We start from the raw sequence: 22,490 nt of genomic DNA, 5'->3' as shown, positions 1-22,490 counted from the left end.
ATGAGACAGAAGGGTAACAAGGATATCAAGGACTTGAACTCAGCTCTGGACAAATTGGACCTAACAGACATCTACAGAACTCTCTACCACAAATCAACAGAATATACATTCTTTGGCAGGGTGCGGTGGCTCAGGTCTGTAATCCCAGCACTTTGGGAGGCCGAGGTGAGCGGATCACGAGGTCAGGAGATCGAGACCTTCCTGGTTAACACGGTGAAACCCCGTCTCTACTAAAAATACAAAAAATTTGCCAGGCATTTTTTTCTTTTTTTACAAAAAAAAAAAAAAAAAAGAAAAAAAAATATACATTCTTCTCAGCACACTGCACTTATTCTAAAATTGACCACATAATGAGAAGTAAAACACTCCTCAGCAAACGCAAAGCAACAGAAAACACAAGAAACTCTCTCTCAGACCAGTGCAATCAAATTAGAACTCAGGATTAAGAAATTCACTCAAAACCATACAACTACATGGAAACTGAACAACCTGCTCCTGAATGACTCCTGCGTAAATAATGAAACGAAAGCAGAAACACGGATGTTCTTTGAAACCAATGAGAACACAGATATAATGTATCAGAATCTCTGGGACACATTTAAAAGTGTGTAGAGGGAAATTATAGCACTAAATGCCCACAAGAGAAAGCAGGAAGGATCTAAAATTGACAACCTAACATCACAATTAAAAGAACTAGAGAAGCAAGAACAAACAAATTCAAAAGCTAGCAGAACGCAAGAAATAACTAAGATCAGAGCAGAATTGATAGAGACAGAGCCACAAAATACCTCTAAAAAAAAAATTGAATCAAGGAGCTGTTTTTTTTTTTTTTTTTTAATCAGCAACACAGATAGACCACTAGCAAGACTAATAAAGAAGAAATGAGAAAAGAATCAAATAGATGCAATAAAAAATGATAAAGGGGATATCACTACTGATTCCAGAAAAATACATACTACCATCAGAGAATACTATAAATAATTCTACGCAAATAAACTAGAAAATCTACAAGAAATGGATAAATTCCTGGACACATACACCCTCCCAAGATTAAACCAGGAAGAAGCTGAATCTCTGAATAGACCAGTAATAGGCTCTGAAATTGAGGCAATAACTAATAGCCTACCAACCAAAAAAATCCAGGACCAGGCGGATTCACAGTCGAATCTATCAGAGGTACAAAGAGGAGCTGGTACCATTCCTTCTGAAATGATTCCAATCAATAGAAAAAGAGGGAATCCTCCCTAACTCATTCTATGAGGCTAGCATCATCCTGATACCAAAGCCTGGAAGAGATACAAAAAGAAAAAAAAAAGAGAGAAAGAATTTTAGGCCAATAATCCTGACGAACATCGATGCAAAAATCCTCAATAAAATACTGGCAAAACCAAATCCAGCAGCACTTCAAAAAGCGTATCCACTACAATTAAACTGGCTTCATCCCTGGGATGCAAGGCTGGTTCAACACACACAAATCAATAAACCTAATCCATCACATAAACAGAAGCAAAGACAAAAACCACATGATTATCTCAATAGATGCAGAAAAGGCCTTTGACAAAATTCAACACCCCTTCATGCTAAAAACTCTCAAGAAACTAGGTATCAACAAAATGTATCTCAAAATAATAAGAGTTATTTATGACTAACCCACAGCCAATCTCATACCGAACAGGCAAAAACTGGAAGCATTCCCTTTGAAAACCAGCATTAGACAAGGATGCCCTCTCTCACCACTCCTATTCAACATAGTGTTGGAAGTTCTGGCCAGGGCAGTCAGGCAAGAGAAAGAAATAAAGGGTATTCAATTAGGAAAAGAGGAAGTCAAATTGTCCTGTTTGCAGATGACATGACTGTATATTTAGAAAACCCCATCGTCTCAGCCCAAAATCTCCTTAAGCTGATAAGCAATTTCAGCAAAGTCTCAGGATACAAAATCAATGTGCAAAAATCACAAACATTCCTATACACCAATAACAGACACACAGAGAGCCAAATCATGAGTGAACGCCCATTTGCAATTACTACAAAGATAATAAAATACCTAGGAATCCAACTTACAAGGAATGTGAAGGACCTCTTCCAGGAGAACTACAAACCACTGCTCAATGAAATAAAAGAGGACACAAACAAATGGAAGAATATTCCATGCTCATGAATAGGAAGAATCAATATCGTGAAAATGGCCATACTGCCCAAGGTAATTTATAGATTCAATGCCATCCCCATCAAGCTACCACTGGCTTTCTTCACAGAATTGGAAAAAACTACTTTAAAGTTCATATGGAACCAAAAAAGAACCTGCATTGCCAAGACAATCCTAAGCAAAAAGAACAAAGCTAGAGGCATGATGCTACCTGACTTCAAACTATACTACAAGGCTACAGTAACAAAAACAGCATGGTACTGATACCAAAACAGATATATAGACCAATGGAACAGAACAGAGGCCTCAGAAATACCCCCACACATCTACAACCATCTGATCTTTGACAAACCTGACAAAAACAAGAAATGGGGAAAGGGTTCCCTATTTAATAAATGGTGCTGGGAAAACTGGCTAGCAATATGTAAAAAGCTGAAACTGGATCCCTTCCTTACATGTCATACAAAAACTAACTCAAGATGGATTAAAGACTTAAATGTAAGACCTAAAACCATAAAAACCCTAAAAGAAAACCTAGGCAATACCATTCAGGACATAGGCATGGGCAATGACTTCATGACTAAAACACCAAAAGCAAGGGCAACAAAAGCCAAAATTAACAAATGAAATCTAATTAAACTAAAGAGCTTCTGCACAGCGTAAGAAACTATCATCAGAGTGAAGAGGCAACCTACAGAATGGGAGAAAATTTTTGCAATCTACCCATCTGACAAAAGGCTAATATCCAGAATCTACAAAGAACTTAAACAAATTTACAAGAAAAAAACAACCCCATCAAAAAGTGGGCAAAGGATATGAACAGATACTTCTCAAAAGAAGACATTCATGCAGCCAACAGACATACGAAAAAATGCTCATCATCACTGGTCATCAGAAAAATGCAAATCAAAACCACAATGAGATACCATTTCATGCCAGTTAGAATGGCAATCATTAAAAAGTCAGGAAACAACAGATGCTGGAGAGGATGTGGAGAATGGGACCGCTTTTACACTGTCGGTGGGAGTATAAACTAGTTCAACCATTGTGGAAGACAGTGTGGCAATTCCTCAAGGATCTAGAACTAGAAACATCATTTGACCCAGCAATCCCATTACTGGGTATACACCCAAAGGATTATGAATCATGCCATTATAAAGACATATGCCCGCGTATGTTTATTGTGGCACTATTCACGATAGCAAAGACTTGGAACCAACCCAAATGTCCATCAATGACAGACTGAATTAAGAAAATGTGGCACATATATACCATGGAATGCTATGCAGCCATAAAAAAGGATGAGTTCATGTCCTTTGCAGGGACATGGATACAGCTGGAAACCATCATTCTCAGTAAACTACCACAAGGATAGAAAATCAAATATTGCATGTTCTCACTCATAAGTGGGAGCTGAACAATGAACATATAGACAGAGGGTGGGGAACACCACACAACAGGGCCTGTGAGGGTGTGGGGGTCTGGGGGAGGGATAGCATTAGGAGAAATACATAATGTAAATGACAAGTTGATGGGTGCAGCAAACCAACATGGCACATGTATACCTATGCAACAAACCTGCATGTTGTGCATACCCTAGAACTTAAAGTATAATAAAAAAAAAAAATTTTTTTTTAAAAGGTATAAGAATTCTCTTTTCACCACATCTATGTCAACACCTATTGTTTTTTGACTTTTCCATAATGACCATTCTGGCTAAGCTGGTAAATCACTGTAGTTTTGTATGTATTTCCCTGAGTATTAGTGATGCTGAACATTTTCTTATATGCTTCTTGGCGATTTGTATGCCTATCTTCTTTTGAGAAATGCCCATGTCATTCGTCCACTTTTTAATGGAATTGTTTTTTCCTTGTTGATTTAAGTTCCTTGTAGACTCTGTATATTAGTCCTCTGTTAGATGCATAGTTTGCAAATACTTTCTCCCATTCTGTAGGCTGTTTATTCTGTTGATTCTTTCTTTTGCTATGCAGAGGATTTTTACTTTAATTAGGTCCCATTTATTTATTTATGTTGCATTTGGTTTGAGAACTTAGTCACAAATTCTTTGTCTAGGCCAATGTGAGAAGGGTTTTTCCTACGTTTCTAGAATTTTTATAGTTTCAGGTCTTAGACTAAAACCTAATCTATCTTGAGTTAATTTTTGTATATAATGAGAGATATGAATCCAGTTTCATTATTCTACATTTGGATATCCAATTTTCCCAGCATCATTTTTTGAATAGGGTATCCTTTCCCCAGTTTGTTTTTGTGTGCTTTGTTAGCGATCAGTTGGTCTTAAGTATTTGGCTTTATTTCTGGGTTCTCTATTCTCTTCCATTGGTCTATGTACCTAATTCTATACTAATACCATGCTGTTTTGGTTACTATAACGTTGTAATATAATTTGAAGTCAGGTAATATGATTCCTCTAGATTTGTTCATTTTGCTGAGGATTGCTTTGGCTATTCGGGCTTTTTTGATTCCATATGAATTTTAGGGTTTTTTCTAATACTGTGAAAAATAATACTGGTATTTTAACAGAAATTGCATTGAATCTGTAGATTCTCTGGGCAGTATGGTCATTTTCACAGTACTGATTCTTCCAATCCATGAACATGGGATGTATTTCCATTTGTCTGCGTCATCTACGATTTCTTTCAGCAATGTCTGCAGTTCTCCTTGTAGAGATCTTTCACGACCTTGGTTAGGTATATTCTTAGGTATTTTATTTTTTGTAGCTGTTGTAAAAGGGATTGAGTTCTTGATTTAATTCTCAGCTTGGTTGTTGGTGGTGTATAGCAGTGCTATTGATTTGTGTATACTGATTTGGTAACCTGAGAGTTTACTGAATTCATTTATCAAATCTAGGAGTCTTTTGAAGGAGTCTCTAGGGTTTTCAAGGTATAAGATCATATGGTTGGCAAACAGATAGTTTGACTTCCTTCTTTCCTATTTGAATGCCCTTTTTTTCTCTTGCCTGATTTTTCTGGCTAGGACTTCTCTTTGCACACATCTTTGACTTCTTTCTTGGAATAAATGTCTACATGAAGAAATACTGGATAAAATACAAGCTCATTTTAAAGGCTTTTGATTATACTGCTAAATTTCCCTCAAGAAAGGCCCACCATGTATGAAAGACAGTACTAGGAATGGGGGTTAATTAAAACATTCATTCCTAAATCTCATTCATATATTTTCATTAAATTTATCCAACAAATATTTATTGAGCACTGACTTTGTATCAGGCAACATACTAAGCAATGAGACAAAATGATTCCCGCCTTCACAGAGTTCTTAATTCAAATTTGAAGAAGGTATTTCAAAAACTCTGCCAAACTTTCACTTGGAATAATGGTGGAATATTCTGCAAATATTAATTGAGAATTCTATAAAAACTTATAAGCTGGAGGTATTTCAACAATTTCCCTCATTTAAAAAAAATCTTTCTGTAATGAATTTAAAATAAAATTATGTGAGGTTTCTTAATGACTTGTTTCTCTTGGAACATATGTTTTTTTAATACCCTGTTTTATCCAGGTTCTTAGAGCTTTTGAAAAGCAAATTGCAGCCATTTTTATCCATAATTATTACTAGCTGGACTTGCTGGTTTCCAACATCCTCATATTTTCATAATGATTGAACACATAATGCAAGCAACTATTTCCAAGAAGATCAAAGTATGAATAGAAAGATGATGCTAATGATTGAAGAACAGATATTTGAAATTTTTCTTGAAAAACACCCAGTGAAAATTTTAGAGGCTAAAATCCAGCCTATGCAAAGATCAGATTTGACAACAGCAGCACAAATCTGTTAGCTGTACAATAACTTTCTTCTATGATTCATTCAGTCCATTTCCAAAACCAGCTAAAAGGATATCTACTTATGCCAGTATTCATAGTAGTAACTCTTCAAGAATAGTTGCCTAATTTAAAAACACTAGAAAACATGTTAAACATTCCATTTAAAAATCTTTTCCCCCCATTCTCTTTTCATATGCTTAAGAATCCTGATGCTTTAATTACTGACAAATTTCAAACCTACTTCTGAAAAGCTTTGTATATCACTATATGCAGTATTCCAGTAAGTTGGCAATATAATTATGATGAAGACAGCAGCTACAATTCATTGAACGTACAAAAATGCAAACCATATCTTCTGCTGTAAATGTATTATCTTACCCACCAACGTTTTAAGGAAAGACCTATCTCGATACACTATTAAAGATGAGAAAACAAATGACGTGGTGGAAAAAAGAAAAAAAAAAAAACTACAGTGAAGGAAGAACGAGAGAAAAGAAAAGGAAAAAAAGAAGAGAAAACAAAGGCTTAGAGAGGCTGTATAATTTACCCAAGACCAGCTGGGCAGCCTCCAGAGGATTTGAGATCCTAACCTAAATAGTCTAAGCTGAGTCCTCCATGCCACTCCACTTTTATGACTAAGCCGTGCTAGGCTCTTCTTAGACTGTAAAGTTTTCTCTTCAGAACTTGAAACCCATTTTCATGCCAAATGCAACTGTGATTCACTGGACTGCCAGGCTTGCCCACAAAACCCTATTAAGCCCATAACGTTCCTGAAAATATAGAGGATTACAGAATTTATATCTAATAACTCTCATAACTGTGCTTTACTGAAAAAAAATAAATGTGAATGGAAAGCCAGGATCACATCTTTCTTGTTATAATTTTAGCAGGAACGGGGCCTCTGTGAACCCTAAACCAATGGTGGTAAGCTCTAGTGGCTGGTCAGGCAGGGCAAAAGGCGAGGGATTCAGACTTAAGAGTCTGGTAAAGAAGCAGTAAGATGCCTGAAGAGGAAGATGAAAAGAACTTAGAAAGAAGCTACGGGGAAGCAAAAAATAGAACTAGGAATTTGAAGTAGGACAGTAACAAGGCAGTTTTCCTTATCTTGCTCTTAAACTTTCCATCTGAGTAACTGTGTAATACTGTGATAGGGCCGGAGGGAGAGGGCAGGAGGGAGGGGGGATGGGGGAGAGAGAGCAAATGCAAATTTAAGTTTTTCTCTTCCTTTTTTGTTTTTTTGTTTTTTTGTTTTTTCTGAGACGGAGTCTCACTCTGTCGTCCAGGCTGGAGTGCAGTGGCACGATCTCGGCTCACTGCAAGTTTTGCCTCCCGGGGTCACGCCACTCTCCTGCCTCAGCCTCCTGAGTAGCTGGGACTACAGGCGCCCGCCACCACGCCCAGCTAGAGACGGGATTTCACTGGGTTAGCCAGGATGGTCTTGATCTCCTGACCTCGTGATCTGCCCACCTTGGCATCCCAAAGTGCTGGGATTACAGGAGTGAGCCACCGCACCCGGCCCCTTTATGTATTCTGTATCCTGCTATCTATCCCCTTCCAGTGTAGTAGCCACACTGCAACTCCACAGCTAAACAGCATTATTTAATGAAAGAATGGAGGCTGGTGGAAGAGGACACTCTTCTGAGGTCTATAGTACTGGGACTAGATAGATCCTAAGCAGAGGCAAGAAGGTTATACAAACAGTCATAGCAGGATTCAATTTGGCAGCAACAGTGCATAAGTCTGAGGATTGAGATTGTCTGTATTGGTCTTTAGCCATTTGACTAATGATACTTTAATGTCTCTATTAAGACCCAAAAGAGGCCGGGCGCGGTGGCTCACGCCTGTAATCCCAGCACTTTGGGAGGCCGAGGCAGGCGGATCACGAGGTCAGGAGATCGAGACCATCCTGGCCAACATGGTGAAACCGCGTCTCTACTAAAAATACAAAAAATAAAATAAAATAGCTGGGCATGGTGGCGGGTGCCTATAGTCCCAGCTACTCCGAAGGCTGAGGCAGGAGAATGGCGTGAACCCAGGAGGCCAAGCTTGCAGTGAGCCGATATCACGCCACTGCACTCTAGCCTGGGTGACAGAGTGAGACTCTGTATCAAAAAAAAAAAAAAAAAAGACCCAAAAGAGTTATGTCAATCATTTTCCCTTTTTATTTCCTTCTATATACTTTTAATAATAATATGGTTTGTTTGGATTTATTATTCTTTAATATCCGGTAACATTATTTAACCTTCTTATACTATTGCATTTGATTGATTTTTCTTTATGCATTCTCTAACATTCCCACTGATCTATTCAATTGTTCTGGTCTTAATTTTACAAATAAGCAATAACTATGAAACTCTATGTTGGTAATTTGAAAACAGTATTTAGCAGCATATTTTTCTAGTACATACACAACAATCAAATTCCATAAATTTGAAATAATTATGGCCCCAAATTATCATTTATGTTTATTTCCTATTTAAGAACTATCTCTCTGAAAGTATAATAATAAAAAATGAATGATACTTACCCTACTAGGCCTACATCAGCTATAACTTTTAGATCAAGGTGAATTATTCGTCTCTGGCCTTTCAATGGTAAGAAATTTGTAAGTAATTTACCACCAAGACCTCCTTCAGCTACCAAAATTCTGTCATTCTCCTTATTGAGTTCTCCTTAAAAAGAGAGAGAGAAATATTTACATTAAAGATCAATAAGTGAAATCACTAATGCAATCTATTTCTTTCAGAAATACAGGCAAGGAAATTCAAAATTACAAATCTATAGATTAGTAAGTGGAATCACTAATGTTATATTTTACTTCCAAAAATACATGCTAGGAAATTCTCAATTACAAATCTATAATAAGTAGAATCATTAAGGGAATGTTGTTCTTTCAGAAAAACAGTCCAGGAAATTCCAATTTTACAAATCTATTGAAAGTTTGACCCCAGAAAAACACTTCAGTAAGCAATTGAAAAGAGCCTAGTTATATATTTTAAGACCAAGCAAGAACTCTAACATCTTTAAAACAATCTTAAATCTAGTAGTCATTTTAACTTTTGTAAGTTTTAAAAATGCTCTCTTATAGAGTAGTAACTAAAATTGTTAGTTAAAAAACTTCTGAAACTCAAGAGAAGCTATTCCATTGTTTAATTTTAGAAAATGTGCACATTTTTACAACCTTCGAAGTTATAATACACTCACCTATAATTTTACCGTTTTCATCAGTTACTGAAATACCCACAGGCACAGGGATTTCACAGTCTTCTCCTTTGGAGCCTTTCAGTGCACTAACTCTACCAAAAAAAAGTATACATATATATATGTATGCTTGTGTATGTACACACACACACACACAAAATGGTTACAAAGAACAGTAGCAATCAATTCTCTGGTTAATGCAGATGTTAAATGGTCAAACACAAGGTTTAAAAAAACTAAAATTATCCCTAATTATTTCTTTGCATTTTAGACATTATATCCCACTAAAATGGCACTGGGTAATGATTTAAGTCACTAAGCTAACCACCAAAGGTCATTTTAACCTGAAACTAAAATATTGCAACCATGAAATGAAGAGATTATTGCTACAATACAAATAAGGTAGAAAAAGCCAGGCATGGTAGCTCACGCCTATAATCTCAGCACTTTGGGAGGCTGAGGCAGGAGGATCTCGAGTCCAGGAGGTCAAAACCAGCCTGAACACCAAGCACAACTCCATTTCTATTTAAAAAAAAAAAAAAAAAGAAAATTTAAAAATTAGTTGGGCATAGTAGCACACACCTGTAGTCTCAGCTACTTGGGAGGCAGAGGTGGGAGGATCACTTGAGCCTGAAAGGTAGAGGCTGCAGTGAGCTGTGATAGTGCCTACTACACTCAGCCTAGGCAACAGAATGAGACTCTGTCTCAAAAAAAAAAAAAAGAAAAAATGAATCTATAAAAAAACAAAAAATCCACCAAATAGCAAAGCTTCTAAAAAACTAACCTCGAAGGAAAGTACTTACATTAAAGAAGGCAAATCTAGCTACTCTTAAACTGCTCATAAAAGAAAAAATTAGTACAAACGTTTTAGCAATTCTATTTCTGGGAATTTATCAAAATAATAATTGAACAAACATGTAAAATAGTATCTACACAGGATGCTGTACTATAGGTATAACTGGAAAAAAAAAATCAACAATAACCTAAATAGACAAACAACAAAATAAATTGTTAGTTATTACGCAGGTATTCTGAATAATTTTGACATGGGAAAAAAAGTAAAAATAGCAGATTGTAAAATATTGTACTCTCATTTTTGTATTCTAAAATTTTATGCACATAATTGCATTTGTGTAAACACACAGAAAGTCTTAGAAAAGTCAAGAAAAGGTTAACAGTGGCTATCTTGCCTTCTAATGGTAGTGGGGTGGAGTAGCATGGTTAAGACTGAGAAAGTTTTCTTAAAGGTTGTCAAAGATAATTTTAGAAAAAAACAGTGGGAATTCAGATAATTTTCGGTTTCAACAGGGAAAGTGCAAAAAGAATACAGATAGACATTGGGAAAAGAAACGGACAAAAAGTTTTAAAACTCTGAAATATTCTTTAGTATGAGTCTTTTATGAGTTGAGACATTTTAGGCTTTTGCTCAGTTATAAATACAGGAAACAATTTACTTCAAATGAACAATTAAGTTTTTATTTTATAACTTAAAAAAAAATTTCCAGAAGGGTTTGATTTTCTAAATTTTAAGTCACTCAGTAATTACTTACTTGCTGTTTGCTCCTACTCCAGCCACAAACCGTTTCTGAGGATACTTGTCTTTAAGTTGTTTTAAAGTCATTCTGTTCCGGGCTACAACCCAGACGTCACCACCTTTTCCACCTTCTCCACCTAAACGAGGATAACCCATTCCACCGGATCCTCCCTTGGTGAAGAGTCTTAGGTTATCGATGAAATTTCCATACTTAAAAAAAAAGAAAAAAAACATTTGTATACCAAGCGTATCAACTTGGAACCGCTTTCTAGTTCTTTCTTCCACCAAAACTTCTTTTTAAAAAATCGTTAATAGCTTTTTATATGCCAATTCTGTAACATCTTCTTAGCTCACCACCACATCTCTGATCTGACCCCCTTTCCCATTTGATTATTTCTCTTAAGTCCCTTTTAGTTTTTTCAGTTATCAACTATTGTCCCACTCATCCTGAGGGTTTCTGACTTGGCCCTGTTTTCATTCTACACTTTCTCCCCTGGGTAATTTCTGCTTGTACCAATAACCATCACCTAGGTGAGATATTTTCTATGTCCAATCTGCCAGACATTTCCATCAGGATGAAATCTTTTAATAGGATAAAGCAATGTGAGCAGAATGTGTATCTAATTTATATGTGAAATCCCCTAATATGTAACTTGTTCTTACATATCAGTTGAATAAATAATAGCCACCTCAAAAATAAATGTTAACATAACAACACCAAACTCTTCGCCAGGTAAAATCTGTTCCTCCAATGTTCTCTCAAATAATGGAACTATGGTTTATCTATTGAGACTACACAAATGGAAGTCTTTCAGAATACACCTGTTTCTTGTCCCAAAGCCCTACTCTCTTCTCTCCAGTACCACTGCCCTAGTACCTGCACCACATGAGCTCCTTTCAGTGTCTCATCATTTTTTCCTTACTGCATTCTCCAATTTGTTGCCCGAAGTATTTTTCTGAAATTGATCTGATCTCTAATCACGTTTCTCCTTTACTCAAAAACCATGCATTTAAAAAAATGCTTACAAAATAAAGCAAAAAATTCTTAGTACTACAGTTGACCCTTGAACAACACTGGTTTGAACTGTGTGTGTCCACTTATACACAGATTTTTTTCAATAAATACATTAGAAAATTTTGAGCTTTGCAACAATTTGAAAAAACTTGCAAACCACATAGATGGGAAATCCTGAAAAAAGTTAAGAAAAGTTGTGTCATGAGTGCAAAAAATATACACAGATACTAATCTATTTTGTCATTTACTTCCATAAAATATACACATACCTATTTTAATTTTTAAAAAAACGAGAGATGGGGTCTTGCTGTGTTGCCCAGGCTGGTCTCAAACTCCTGGCCACAAACAATCCTCTTGCCTTGGCCTCCCAAAGTGTTGAAATTATAGGCATGAGCTACTGCACCTGGCCACACATCTATTATAAAAAGTTAAAATTGGCCGGGCGCGGTGGCTCAAGCCTGTAATCCCAGCACTTTGGGAGGCCGAGACGGGCAGATCACGAGGTCAGGAGATCGAGACCATCCTGGTTAACACGGTGAAACCCCATCTCTACTAAAAAATACAAAAAACTAGCCGGGCGAGGTGGCGGGCGCCTGTAGTCCCAGTTACTCGGGAGGCTGAGGCAGGAGAATGGCGTAAACCTGGGAGGTGGAGCTTGCAGTGAGCTGAGATCCGGCCACTGCGCTCCAGCCTGGGCGACAGAGCAAGACTCCGTCTGAAAAAAAAAAAAAAAATTAAAATTTATCACAACTTACACACACACTTGCAGACCTTACATAGCAGCATTTGCAGTCAAGAGAAATGTCAGCAAATGTAAAAATGCAGTATTAAATCATAACTGCATAAAATTAACTGTAGTACATCCTGGAATACTGTAATAATTTCGTAGTTACCTCCTGTAGCTATCTCAGTGAGCTCAAGTGTCCCAAATTGCCACCAAAAAGGCCATGTGATACTACTCATCTCTCCATGGGCAGTTCATCTTGCCAAGTAAATTTTGTAAGTCAGTAAAAAGTGTTCTCTCACAGTTCTCTTGCATTTTTCATCCTGTTCAGTGTTACACTGTAAACCTCGAACAACACCATGGAACCCATACAAAGTGCCACTAGTGATGCTGGAAGTGCTCCCAAGAAGTCAAGTCATGACATTACAATAACAAGACAAATTGCTTCATACGTACCACAGATTAAAATCTGTAGCTGCGATGGCCTGCTATTTCAAGATAAATGAATCCAGAATAAAAATCAATGTAAAAAAGAAAAAACTTAATAACCCACTGCTGCAGCTGTGCCGAGAGGTGTGAAAACCTTGCACTTTTTGTAAATTAACTTTTTATCTTGTATTGAATATGCAACTTTTATGCAGATGCAGGATTGCTATTTTAAAAACATAGACTAATACAATTCAAGAAAAAGTAAAGTTACTATATGACAATTTAAAAGCAAAAGGAATGTGAAGGATCTAAAGCTAAATAATTGCCAGCAAAGGATGATTTGATAGTTTTCGAAAGACGTTTGACTGTGGAAGACAGTGTGGGAATTACTCAAGGATCTAGAACTAGAAACACCATTTGACCCAGCAAACTCATTACTGGGTATATACCCAAAGGATTATAAATCATGCCATTATAAAGACACAAGCACATGTATGTTTATTGTGACACTATTCATGATAGCAAAGACTTGGAACCAATCCATCAACGACAGACTGGATTAAGAAAATGTGGCACAAATACACCATGGAATACTATGTGGCCATAAAGAAGGATGAGTTCATGTCCTTTGCAGGGACATGGATGCAGCTGGAAAGCATCATTCTGAGCAAACTAACACAAGGACAGAAACCAAACACCACATGTTCTCACTCATAGGTGGGAACTGAACAATGAGAACGCTTGGACACAGGGAGGGGAACATCACCCACCAGGGCCTGTCATGGGGTGGGGGGCTGTGGGAGAGATAGCATTAGGAGAAATACCCAATGTAAATGACAAGTTAATGGGAGCAGCAAACCAACATGGCACATGTATACCTATATAACAAACCTGCACGTTGCGTACACGTACCCTAGAACTTGAAGTACAATTTAAAAAAAAAGAAGAAGAAATCGGTTTGGCTTTGGCTTTAGAAATATCAAGATAACAGGAGAAGCAGGTTCTGCCAACCAACAGGCAGCAGATGAGTTCCCAGACGCCATTGAGAAAATCACTGAGAAAGAGTATCTCCCAAATCAGGTTGTTAATGCTGACAAAAGTACCCTATTCTGGAAAACATGCTACAAAAGACATTAGTAAGGAAGAGCAGTGAGCACCAGGATTTAACCCAGGAAGGGATAGGCTAACCCTACTGTATTGTGCAAATGCAGTTGTGTTTATAATCAGGACTGTCCTTATCTATGAAGCTGCTAACCCCTCAATCTCGAAAGGGAAAGATAAACATCAGCTGCCAGTCTTTGTTGGACAAGAAGGCCTAGAGAACAAAAAACCTTTTCTCTGGATTGGTTCCATGGATGCTTTCTCCCTGAAGTCAGGAAGTACCTTCCCAATACGAGACTGACTTACAAAGTTCTCAGTGCCTCCCCTCCCTGCTACCCAGAACCCCATGAGTTCAACACCAAAGGCACCGAAGTGGTGTCCTTGCCCCCAAACACAATGTCTCTAAATCACCCTCTAGATCAGGGGGTCGCAAGGACCTTTAAGGCTCGTTAAACATGATATTCTACGGAAAGGATTGTCAGCTATGGAAAAGAACATCGACAGAGAAAACTTCAGGAAAGTCTGGAAGTATTACATCATTGAAAATGTCATTGTTATTGAAAAAGCCATGAAAGCCATAAGCCCAAAACAGTAAGTTCGTGCTAGGGAAAACTTCGTCTAGGTGTTGTGTTGTAACGTCACAGGATTTACAACAGAGTCAATTAAGGAAATCATGAAAGAGACTGTGGATATGCCAAAAACGGCAGGAGAATGGGTAAAGGACTTCACGACATGGATCTTGAAGAAACTCAAGAGCTAACAGATAACAAACCAGAGGAATTAAAAGAAGACAGCTTGATGAGTGCTTCAGATCCAGTACCAGATAACAAGGAAGAAAACAGAATAAACTATCAGAAAAACTAACATTAGACAATCTGGCAGGAGGGCTCCTATTATTCAGGACTGCTTTTGACTTCTTTCATGACGTGGATCCTTCTGTGAAACAGGCACTGAAACTAAAGCAAATGGTGGAAGAGGTACTGGTACCCTATAGAAACATTTTTGGGGGGGGAAGAGAAAAGCAAAAGCATGACAGAAATTGCGATGTACTTCCATAAAGTTATACACAGTGTGTCTGCCTCTCTTGCCTCCCCTTCCACCTCCTCCACCTCCACGTCTTCTGCCTCTGCCACCCAATATAGCAAGACCAACTCCCCCTCTTCCTCCTCAGTCTACTGAACATGAAGACTATAAGGATGAAGACCTTTACAATTCACTTCCACTTAATGAACAGTAAATATATTTTCCCTTCCTTATGACTTTCTTAGTAACAGTTTCTTTTCTCTAGCTTAATTTATTGTAAGAATACAGTATATACTATACATATAATCTGTATGTGTCAACTGACTGCTTATGTTATCAGTAAGGCTTCCAGCCAAAAGATTATTAGTAGTTGTTTTTGGGGGGAGTTGAAAGTTATATGAAGATTTTCAACTGGGGGGGGCCCCTCTAACCCCCATGTTCTTGAAGGGTCAACTGTATATCCAAAGCTACTAAAATACCCTTCTGGTTATCTTTTTTTTTTTTTTTTTTTTTTGAAACAGGATCTGGTTCTGTTGCTTGGGCTGGAGTGCTGTGGCACTGTCATAGCTCACTGCAGCCTCAAACTCCTGGGCTCAAGCAATTCTCCCACTTCAGCCTCCGGAATGGCTGGGACTACAGGTACCACACCACCAACCCAACTATTTTAAAGATGGGGTCTTGCTATGTTGCCCAGACTGGTCTTGAACTCCTGGCCTTATGGGATCCTCCCACCTCAGCCTCCCAAATAGCTAGAACAGCAGGCTCACCTACCATGCCTAGCTCCTTCCTGTATCCTTTTCTTTTGCTCAACCGTTCCCTCTTCCTCTTTGCTCTGTACTACATGAAATACTGCCATTTCTACATGCCATTCTGCTCACGCTTTTCCTCTACTTAGAATGTCATTTCTTTTTCCTATCATAAATCCACCTAAATGTCATATTTACTAATGTCTTTCTAAATTCCTCTAATCAATTCTCTGACTTTGCTGGCTCTCCCAGCAATTTGATTAAATCTCTATCTTACACCTTTATAAATCTTACGCTGCATTTAGTGTTTACCTGCTTCCTTCACTGACTCAAGAATTTCTTGTAAGTAAAGGACTTATGTATTAACTTCTTAGGCTGTTAAAATAACTTACGGAGCAATTTCTTAAATTCATAATCCACATCTCTAGTCATTTAGGATAGCAATTACCAAAAACATCTGGGATTTTTTTTTTTTTTCAAAAAAGTTGAAATATTGACCATTCTGATATACCCGAGGAGAGTTTCTACAGTTACATTAAATATATAACACTTTTTTTCTGCTCTAGATAAATCAGATTCAGGGGCTTAGGAGCCTTATTTTAAAAGGAGCATTTTTACTCTGGTCGTTAGAAATAAAGTAATGGTCAAAACATGACGCAGGCAACGTTTCACAAAACATTACTAGTAGGTAAGTTTTGTTTTTTGTTTTTTTTTAATTCAAAGCTGTTGTAAATTTTTACGGAAACGATTCTTAAGACCGACACTACACAAAAATCGACCTAAATGTTCTGCAAGAAGGCACATCAATTAAACGCTCTCGTGTCTTCATAAAAATCCATTAGAAAAACAAACAGTACACTCAAGGAGAAATATATAAAAACACACTGTAGACATTACTTAAAGGAAGAAAAAACCACAACATTTGGGCCACAGCAGGCAGGTATCCCAGTTCCTCATGCCACGTGCACACGATTTCTCTAAAGAACTTCAAACCCTGCCCCCAAACAACCGTCCTAACCACGCCAGGTACACACACCATTATCACCGCTTACTGGCAAAGCGCGACTACAGGAGGGGCGGAGAGGTTTATGGGAAAACCAAGCAAGCAAGAGGCCGCCACAAAGAAAGTAGTGGAGAGACAGGTGAGCAAGGGAGAACTACAGCCGTCAGCGCTAAGGGGACCAGGTTGAGGGGACCCGCACGGACCTTTCTGAACAACACGCAACTGCAACGGACCATGGCTGCAACAGGCCAGGAAACCTTCTTGCCGAAGCCGCACAAGCCGAAGTACAGCGCGGCCTTTTGACGTCACCGCCGGGCGCCGACGCGTTTCTCCTCCGCCCACGCCGGCGGACTGTCGCATGCGTTTTGTGGTGCTCTCCAGGGCGAACAGCCGCATGCGCTGTGCGGTGCAGCCCACGGGTGTGGCGGGAAGGCGTTCTCTCTCTTAAAACACGAAGATAATCTCGAGAAGCGGTGGGACAAAGGACAGTAGGGCGCAGGTTGCGTGCCTCAGGAATTAACATTTTGAATAGAATGGAACTGAAGACCCAGCGGCCTTGGAGCAGCTTTTATGCTAATTGAAGAAACTAAGAATCTTCACCCTCAGCGTGAAAAAACCTCCAACGGACCATAAAACCAAACGCGTAAAAGACACAGAAACTCAACTGGGGAAAAAGAACCCCCAAAAGCCATTAGTTCAGTGATGAGCTGAGTAGTCTTCAGCCAAAAGCCAGTAGTTCAGTGATGAGCTGAGTAGTCTTCAGCCAAAGCTTCCAGGAGACTTGCAGCGGCACAAAATTTTATTGAAAATAATGTCAGGATCTGAGTTCTGTAAGAGGACTCCTGTGCAGTAAGAGAAAGAAGCTTCTTGGAGTCGGGAAGACGGGTTTTTATCCGTCATTTGAAGCGTGCCTTTGTGAGAACTAAGACGATGTGAAAACCCCTCACTGTCTTGATATTTTTCAGGACCGGAAGAGAGTAGCTCTCCCCAGCCCCTCATGCAGCGAAAAAACGTATGCAGCTGAAGTAAACGGCCCTGCACAAGGCTGCTAGCTGTATAATTCTTAACAACCAAAACGAGTAATTCCTAGAATCGTTTCACATCCTGATATGATATGGCTCTGTGTCCCCACCCAAATCTCATCTTAATTGGTAACGTCCACCGTGGAGGTAGGGAAGTGATTGGATCATGGGGGGCGGTTTCTTCCATGCTGCTCTCCTGATAGGGAGTTCACACAAGAGCTGATGGTTTTATAAGTGTTTGGAAGTCACTCCTTTGTTCTCTCTTCTGCTGCCATGGGAAAAAGGTGCTTGTTTCTGCTTCCCCTTCCCCCATGATTGTAAGTTTTCTAAGGCCTCCCCAGCCATATGGAACTGTGAGTCAATTAAGCCTCTTTCCTTTATACATTACCCAGTCTGCGCAGTTCTTCATAGCACCGTGAAAACTAATACTGAGGAAAGAGAGAGACCCTCTTGTATTGTTTTATACCCAGTACCTGTTTTAAAAAACAAACAATTAAGTAAAACCAAAGACAGGCAGCCCAGCCCCAGGCCTGGGTCTGCCTGGCCTAAACCCAGTAGTTAAAAATCAACTTATGACTTAGAAACTGATGTTCCTGACATTGTATAGAAGAACACTGTGAAACTCCCTGCCCTGTTCTGTTTCTCTCTACCAGTGCATGAAACCCCTGTCAGTGTCCCCTAAATTGCTTAATCAATCACAACCCTTTCATATGAAATATTTAGTGTTGTGAGCCCTTAAAAGGGACAGAAATTGTGCACTTGGGGAGCTCGGATTTTAAGGCAGTAGCTTGCTGATGCTCCCAGCTGAATAAAGCCCTTCCTTCTACATCTTGGTGTCTGAGGAGTTTTGCCTGCAGTTCGTCCTGCTATAATACCTCAATGTGACAGCGTCTTCCACCCCTCACTTAGGACAGTGATTATTTGGAAAGATATGATATGAAAACCCCTGTCTTGGCCGGGCGCGGTGGCTCAAGCCTGTAATCCCAGCACTTTGGGAGGCCGAGACGGGCGGATCACGAGGTCAGGAGATCGAGACCATCCTGGCGAACACGGTGAAACCCCGTCTCTACTAAAAAATACAAAAAACTAGCCGGGCGAGGTGGCGGGCGCCTGTGGTCCCAGCTACTCGGGAGGCTGAGGCAGGAGAATGGCGTAAGCCCGGGAGGCGGAGCTTGCAGTGAGCCAAGATCGCGCCACTGCACTCCAGCCTGGGTGACAGAGCGAGACTCCGTCTCAAAAAAAAAAAAAAAAAAAAAAAAAGAAAACCCCTGTCTTGATTACTTTGCTGCTACTGGACCTCCTGCTTACAATCACCAATCAGAAAAGCTGTAGTTATCATTTAACCTGCAATAGTTGTATTTTCCCTCTGTGTATTAACATTGAATAGTAACACCAGCAACAGATACTGATTTCCATCAGTGTTCATACCTCTCATTAATCAGAACATTAGGTTGTTGCTGTGTAGATGTTTTTAATTTAATGTCAATAACATTTGCTGCCATTAAGATTACTATCTTACTAGGTCTTCCTATTGTGTCAGAATAGTGTTGAGCCCAATGTACTTATTTTCCAATGCCTATTTCTTGTTAGTGAACACAATCTCAAATACTTTTCTTTCATGTAACATATACATGGAGAAATGATCACAGCAACTAAAAAAAAGAGAGATTGATATAGAAATATCTCAAAATGATGAGGATCATTGTGTACTGTAAACAAAGAAGAAAGCATAATATTTACCTCTGACAAAATGTGGTCAGAGCCTGAAGTATTTATGATAAATCTCATTACCAGATAGTAAAAGAAACATTGTGTAACTGGAAACTGTCCCCTTTAAAATGTGCAGCTAAAACGAACATGAGGCAAAATGTTTAGGACATTATTCAGACCTAAGGCAGAAGTCATTGTGGGAAAATACTAGTACTTCTGCCATGACGAGGAAAGGATGTCTTCTCAGGGTTGCTCAGTTTGATATATGGGCAAACCATTAAAGTCAGTGGCATTAAAGAATCTTGAATAAAGTCCCAAATAAGCCACTGATACGACTCACAATTTGGTTTTAAAAATATTTTAATACAAAGTAATGAGGGTTACGAAAAAAAGTTTAATATAGAGTTGTTCTAATTAGAGTTTTAAATAATTTTATTTTGAAGAAATTTTTAATTTACAGAAAAGTTACAAAATAGCCAAAAGGGATCCCATGTAACCTTTATCCAGTTTGCCCGAATGTTAGCGTCTTTTATAACCATTTTTCAAAACGAAGAAAAGTTAATATTGCTAGAATATTATTAACTAAACTATAGACTCTATTTGCTTTCACTGGTTTTTCAGCTATGACTTTACGGTCTAATACTAACACCACGTTGCATTTAATCTAACATTTAGTGTAGATACACTTAAGCATAAAATAGACAAATATATAATTAACAAATTTAATATTTTGTGACGTTATATTGCTTAATTTTGTCAGCAGACTAAAATGAAAAGTGTCTAACTTCATTCTCGGCTTTGCAGAATATTTCTTTTTGAGACGGAGTCTCGATCTGTCTCCCAGGCTGGAGTGCAGTGGGCGGATCTCGGCTCAGGGCAAGCTCCGCCTCCCGGGTTTACGCCATTCTCCTGCCTCAGCCTCCGGAGTAGCTGGGACTACAGGCGCCCGCCACCTCGCCTGGCTAGTTTTTTTGTATTTCTTAGTAGAGATGGGGTTTCACCGTGTTAGCTAGGATGGTCTCAATCTCCTGACCTCATGATCCGCCAGTCTCGGCCTGCCAAAGTGCTGGGATTACAGGCTTGAGCCACCGTACCCGGCCAAGAATATTTCAATTGATCTTGTGTCACCATCTCAATTGCTCTTAGATTTCTACCTTTTTTCTATCATGCTTTTGGTTCTGCTTGTTCAGGAGTCCTTAACAGGGTCCATCTGGCTCAGGCCTTGTACTCAGTAGATACTGTAGGAATATTTGTTAACTTATTCAAACAAAAGACAAGAACTAGATTGCTAACTCCTATATCATACAAACCACCTGAAGTGGAGCATAGAGTTATTCTTACTCATTAGCCTTATAATCCTTCAGATGTATCAAATACTGTTTCATGCCATCAAAATATTACAATTCTGAGAACCATTGTATCTCCCAAATTATGAGGTTAAATGGATCAGACAAATGAAGTTTACATACTAGGTAAGACCTCTTTAAGTAACAATGAAGTATTGTCAAAGAGAGGGCCTCAGGCCATGTAATTATTGTCTTCAAACAAGGCCTATGTGAGGGAAAAAAAAAGTGGATTTATCTTATTGCCTTTCTTCCTAGGAACTTACACTTCAACTTTTCATTCATTTATTCATTCATTAATATAGTAATTTCTGTGTTCTTAATTTGTCCCACATACTCAGCTATGTGCTGGAACACTGTCATGGGTACTGAAATAACTAAGCAAGAATAAGCAGAGTAGTTGTGTCAACGACAGAAAGAAGCAAATTTTAATCTTTCTGATACCTGTATTCATACAGGTGAGTGGAGGAAACTTATTCCTATGGAACACGATTTTGCTTCGTTCTTAAGGCACTTTGCTTTTAATTTGAAGGATATAACGTAAAGGTTACTTCTTAAGAAGCATTTCTAGAAATCTTGAGAATTAGTAGAATCCGTTTTTTTAAGACCCCCATTGTCAACCACCTGTACTACAGGAATAAAAATATTTTAAGGGTCTTCTACTATCTTATTAGTCATCGGTTACTCTCATTTTTTATACTTTATTTCAATCATTGATAGATGTTAGAATGACAGTGGAATTATCATCAGAAGAGACTTTCATGATAATGCTTCCCGTTTGTTCAAACAAGAGGACTTATGAGCAGAAAAGTTGGTAATGTATTGAGAATTCTCATTTACCAAACTCATTTTCTTTGCTTCTTGTTACTGAGATTTCATAAAGCAATAACCATTGACAGCAAATTAGAATTCTTAGATATTATGAATGAGAAACAAAAGCCAGGCATCATGGCTCACAGCTGTAATCCCAGCATGTTGGGAGGCCAAGGCAGGTGGATCTCTCGAGTCCAGGAGTTTGAGACCAGCCTGGGCAACATGGCAAAACCCTACAAAAATCACAACAAATTAGCTGGGCATGGTGGCACACACTTGTAGTCTAAGCTACCTGTGAGGCTGCGATGGGAAGATCACCTGAGCCCAAGAGGCTGAGGTTGCAGCAAGCCATGATGATGCCAATGCACTCCAGTGTGGGTGACAGAGTGAGACTCTGTCTTTAAATAAATAAATAAAATAAAATAATGAAATCAGTGCTTATATTAGTGTGTTCATGTGTTATTTTAAGTATGTATTATTACCACATCATAAATTAATCAAAATATTCCCCTTCAAAGGAGATATTGTAAGAATATGTTAGTCATTGTCCTATGCATGTATTATAGACTATCACTCTATACATGGTAAACTACAGCGATGGACAGAAAACTACAGCTTTGGACAGAATAGTAATTGAGCACAATTATTCCCATTGTATATTCTACATACAACACATAACAGAGAGTATACTCTGAGAAGGTATAGAACATATACTTATTGGAAGACATGGTTGTATAAGTAAAAATGAAGTTTAATGAGAACTCATTTTACGTGAGTTACACAGAACATAAAAATACAGATTTTAAAAATATTTTTTAAGCATCATAAGTGCTTAAGAGTCATAATTTTTAAAAATTAGGTCTGTAATAATTATATT

At 38.4% G+C, this 22,490-nt stretch overlaps 1 protein-coding gene across 2 annotated transcripts in view; it reads right to left on the bottom strand.

The window, feature by feature from the left end:
- GTPBP10 (GTP binding protein 10) overlaps nucleotides 1-16,961 on the bottom strand; it is a 35,147-nt gene extending 18,186 nt beyond the window's left edge. The window contains 4 exon segments of one of the 2 annotated variants that reach the window (NM_001169083.1): nucleotides 8,477-8,621; nucleotides 9,154-9,245; nucleotides 10,701-10,894; nucleotides 16,929-16,961. In NM_001169083.1, coding sequence (NP_001162554.1) covers nucleotides 8,477-8,621; nucleotides 9,154-9,245; nucleotides 10,701-10,894; nucleotides 16,929-16,961 — 464 coding nt within the window. 2 annotated transcript variants of the gene reach the window in all.
- Nucleotides 16,962-22,490: the final 5,529 nt, after the last annotated feature.

The sequence above is a fragment of the Papio anubis genome, chromosome 4, assembly GCF_008728515.1.
Source record: "Papio anubis isolate 15944 chromosome 4, Panubis1.0, whole genome shotgun sequence".
In the NCBI taxonomy this organism is placed as follows: Eukaryota; Metazoa; Chordata; class Mammalia; order Primates; family Cercopithecidae; genus Papio; species Papio anubis.
The sequence above is the reverse complement of the archived record's forward strand: the minus strand, read 5'-3'. Positions and strand labels throughout refer to the sequence as shown.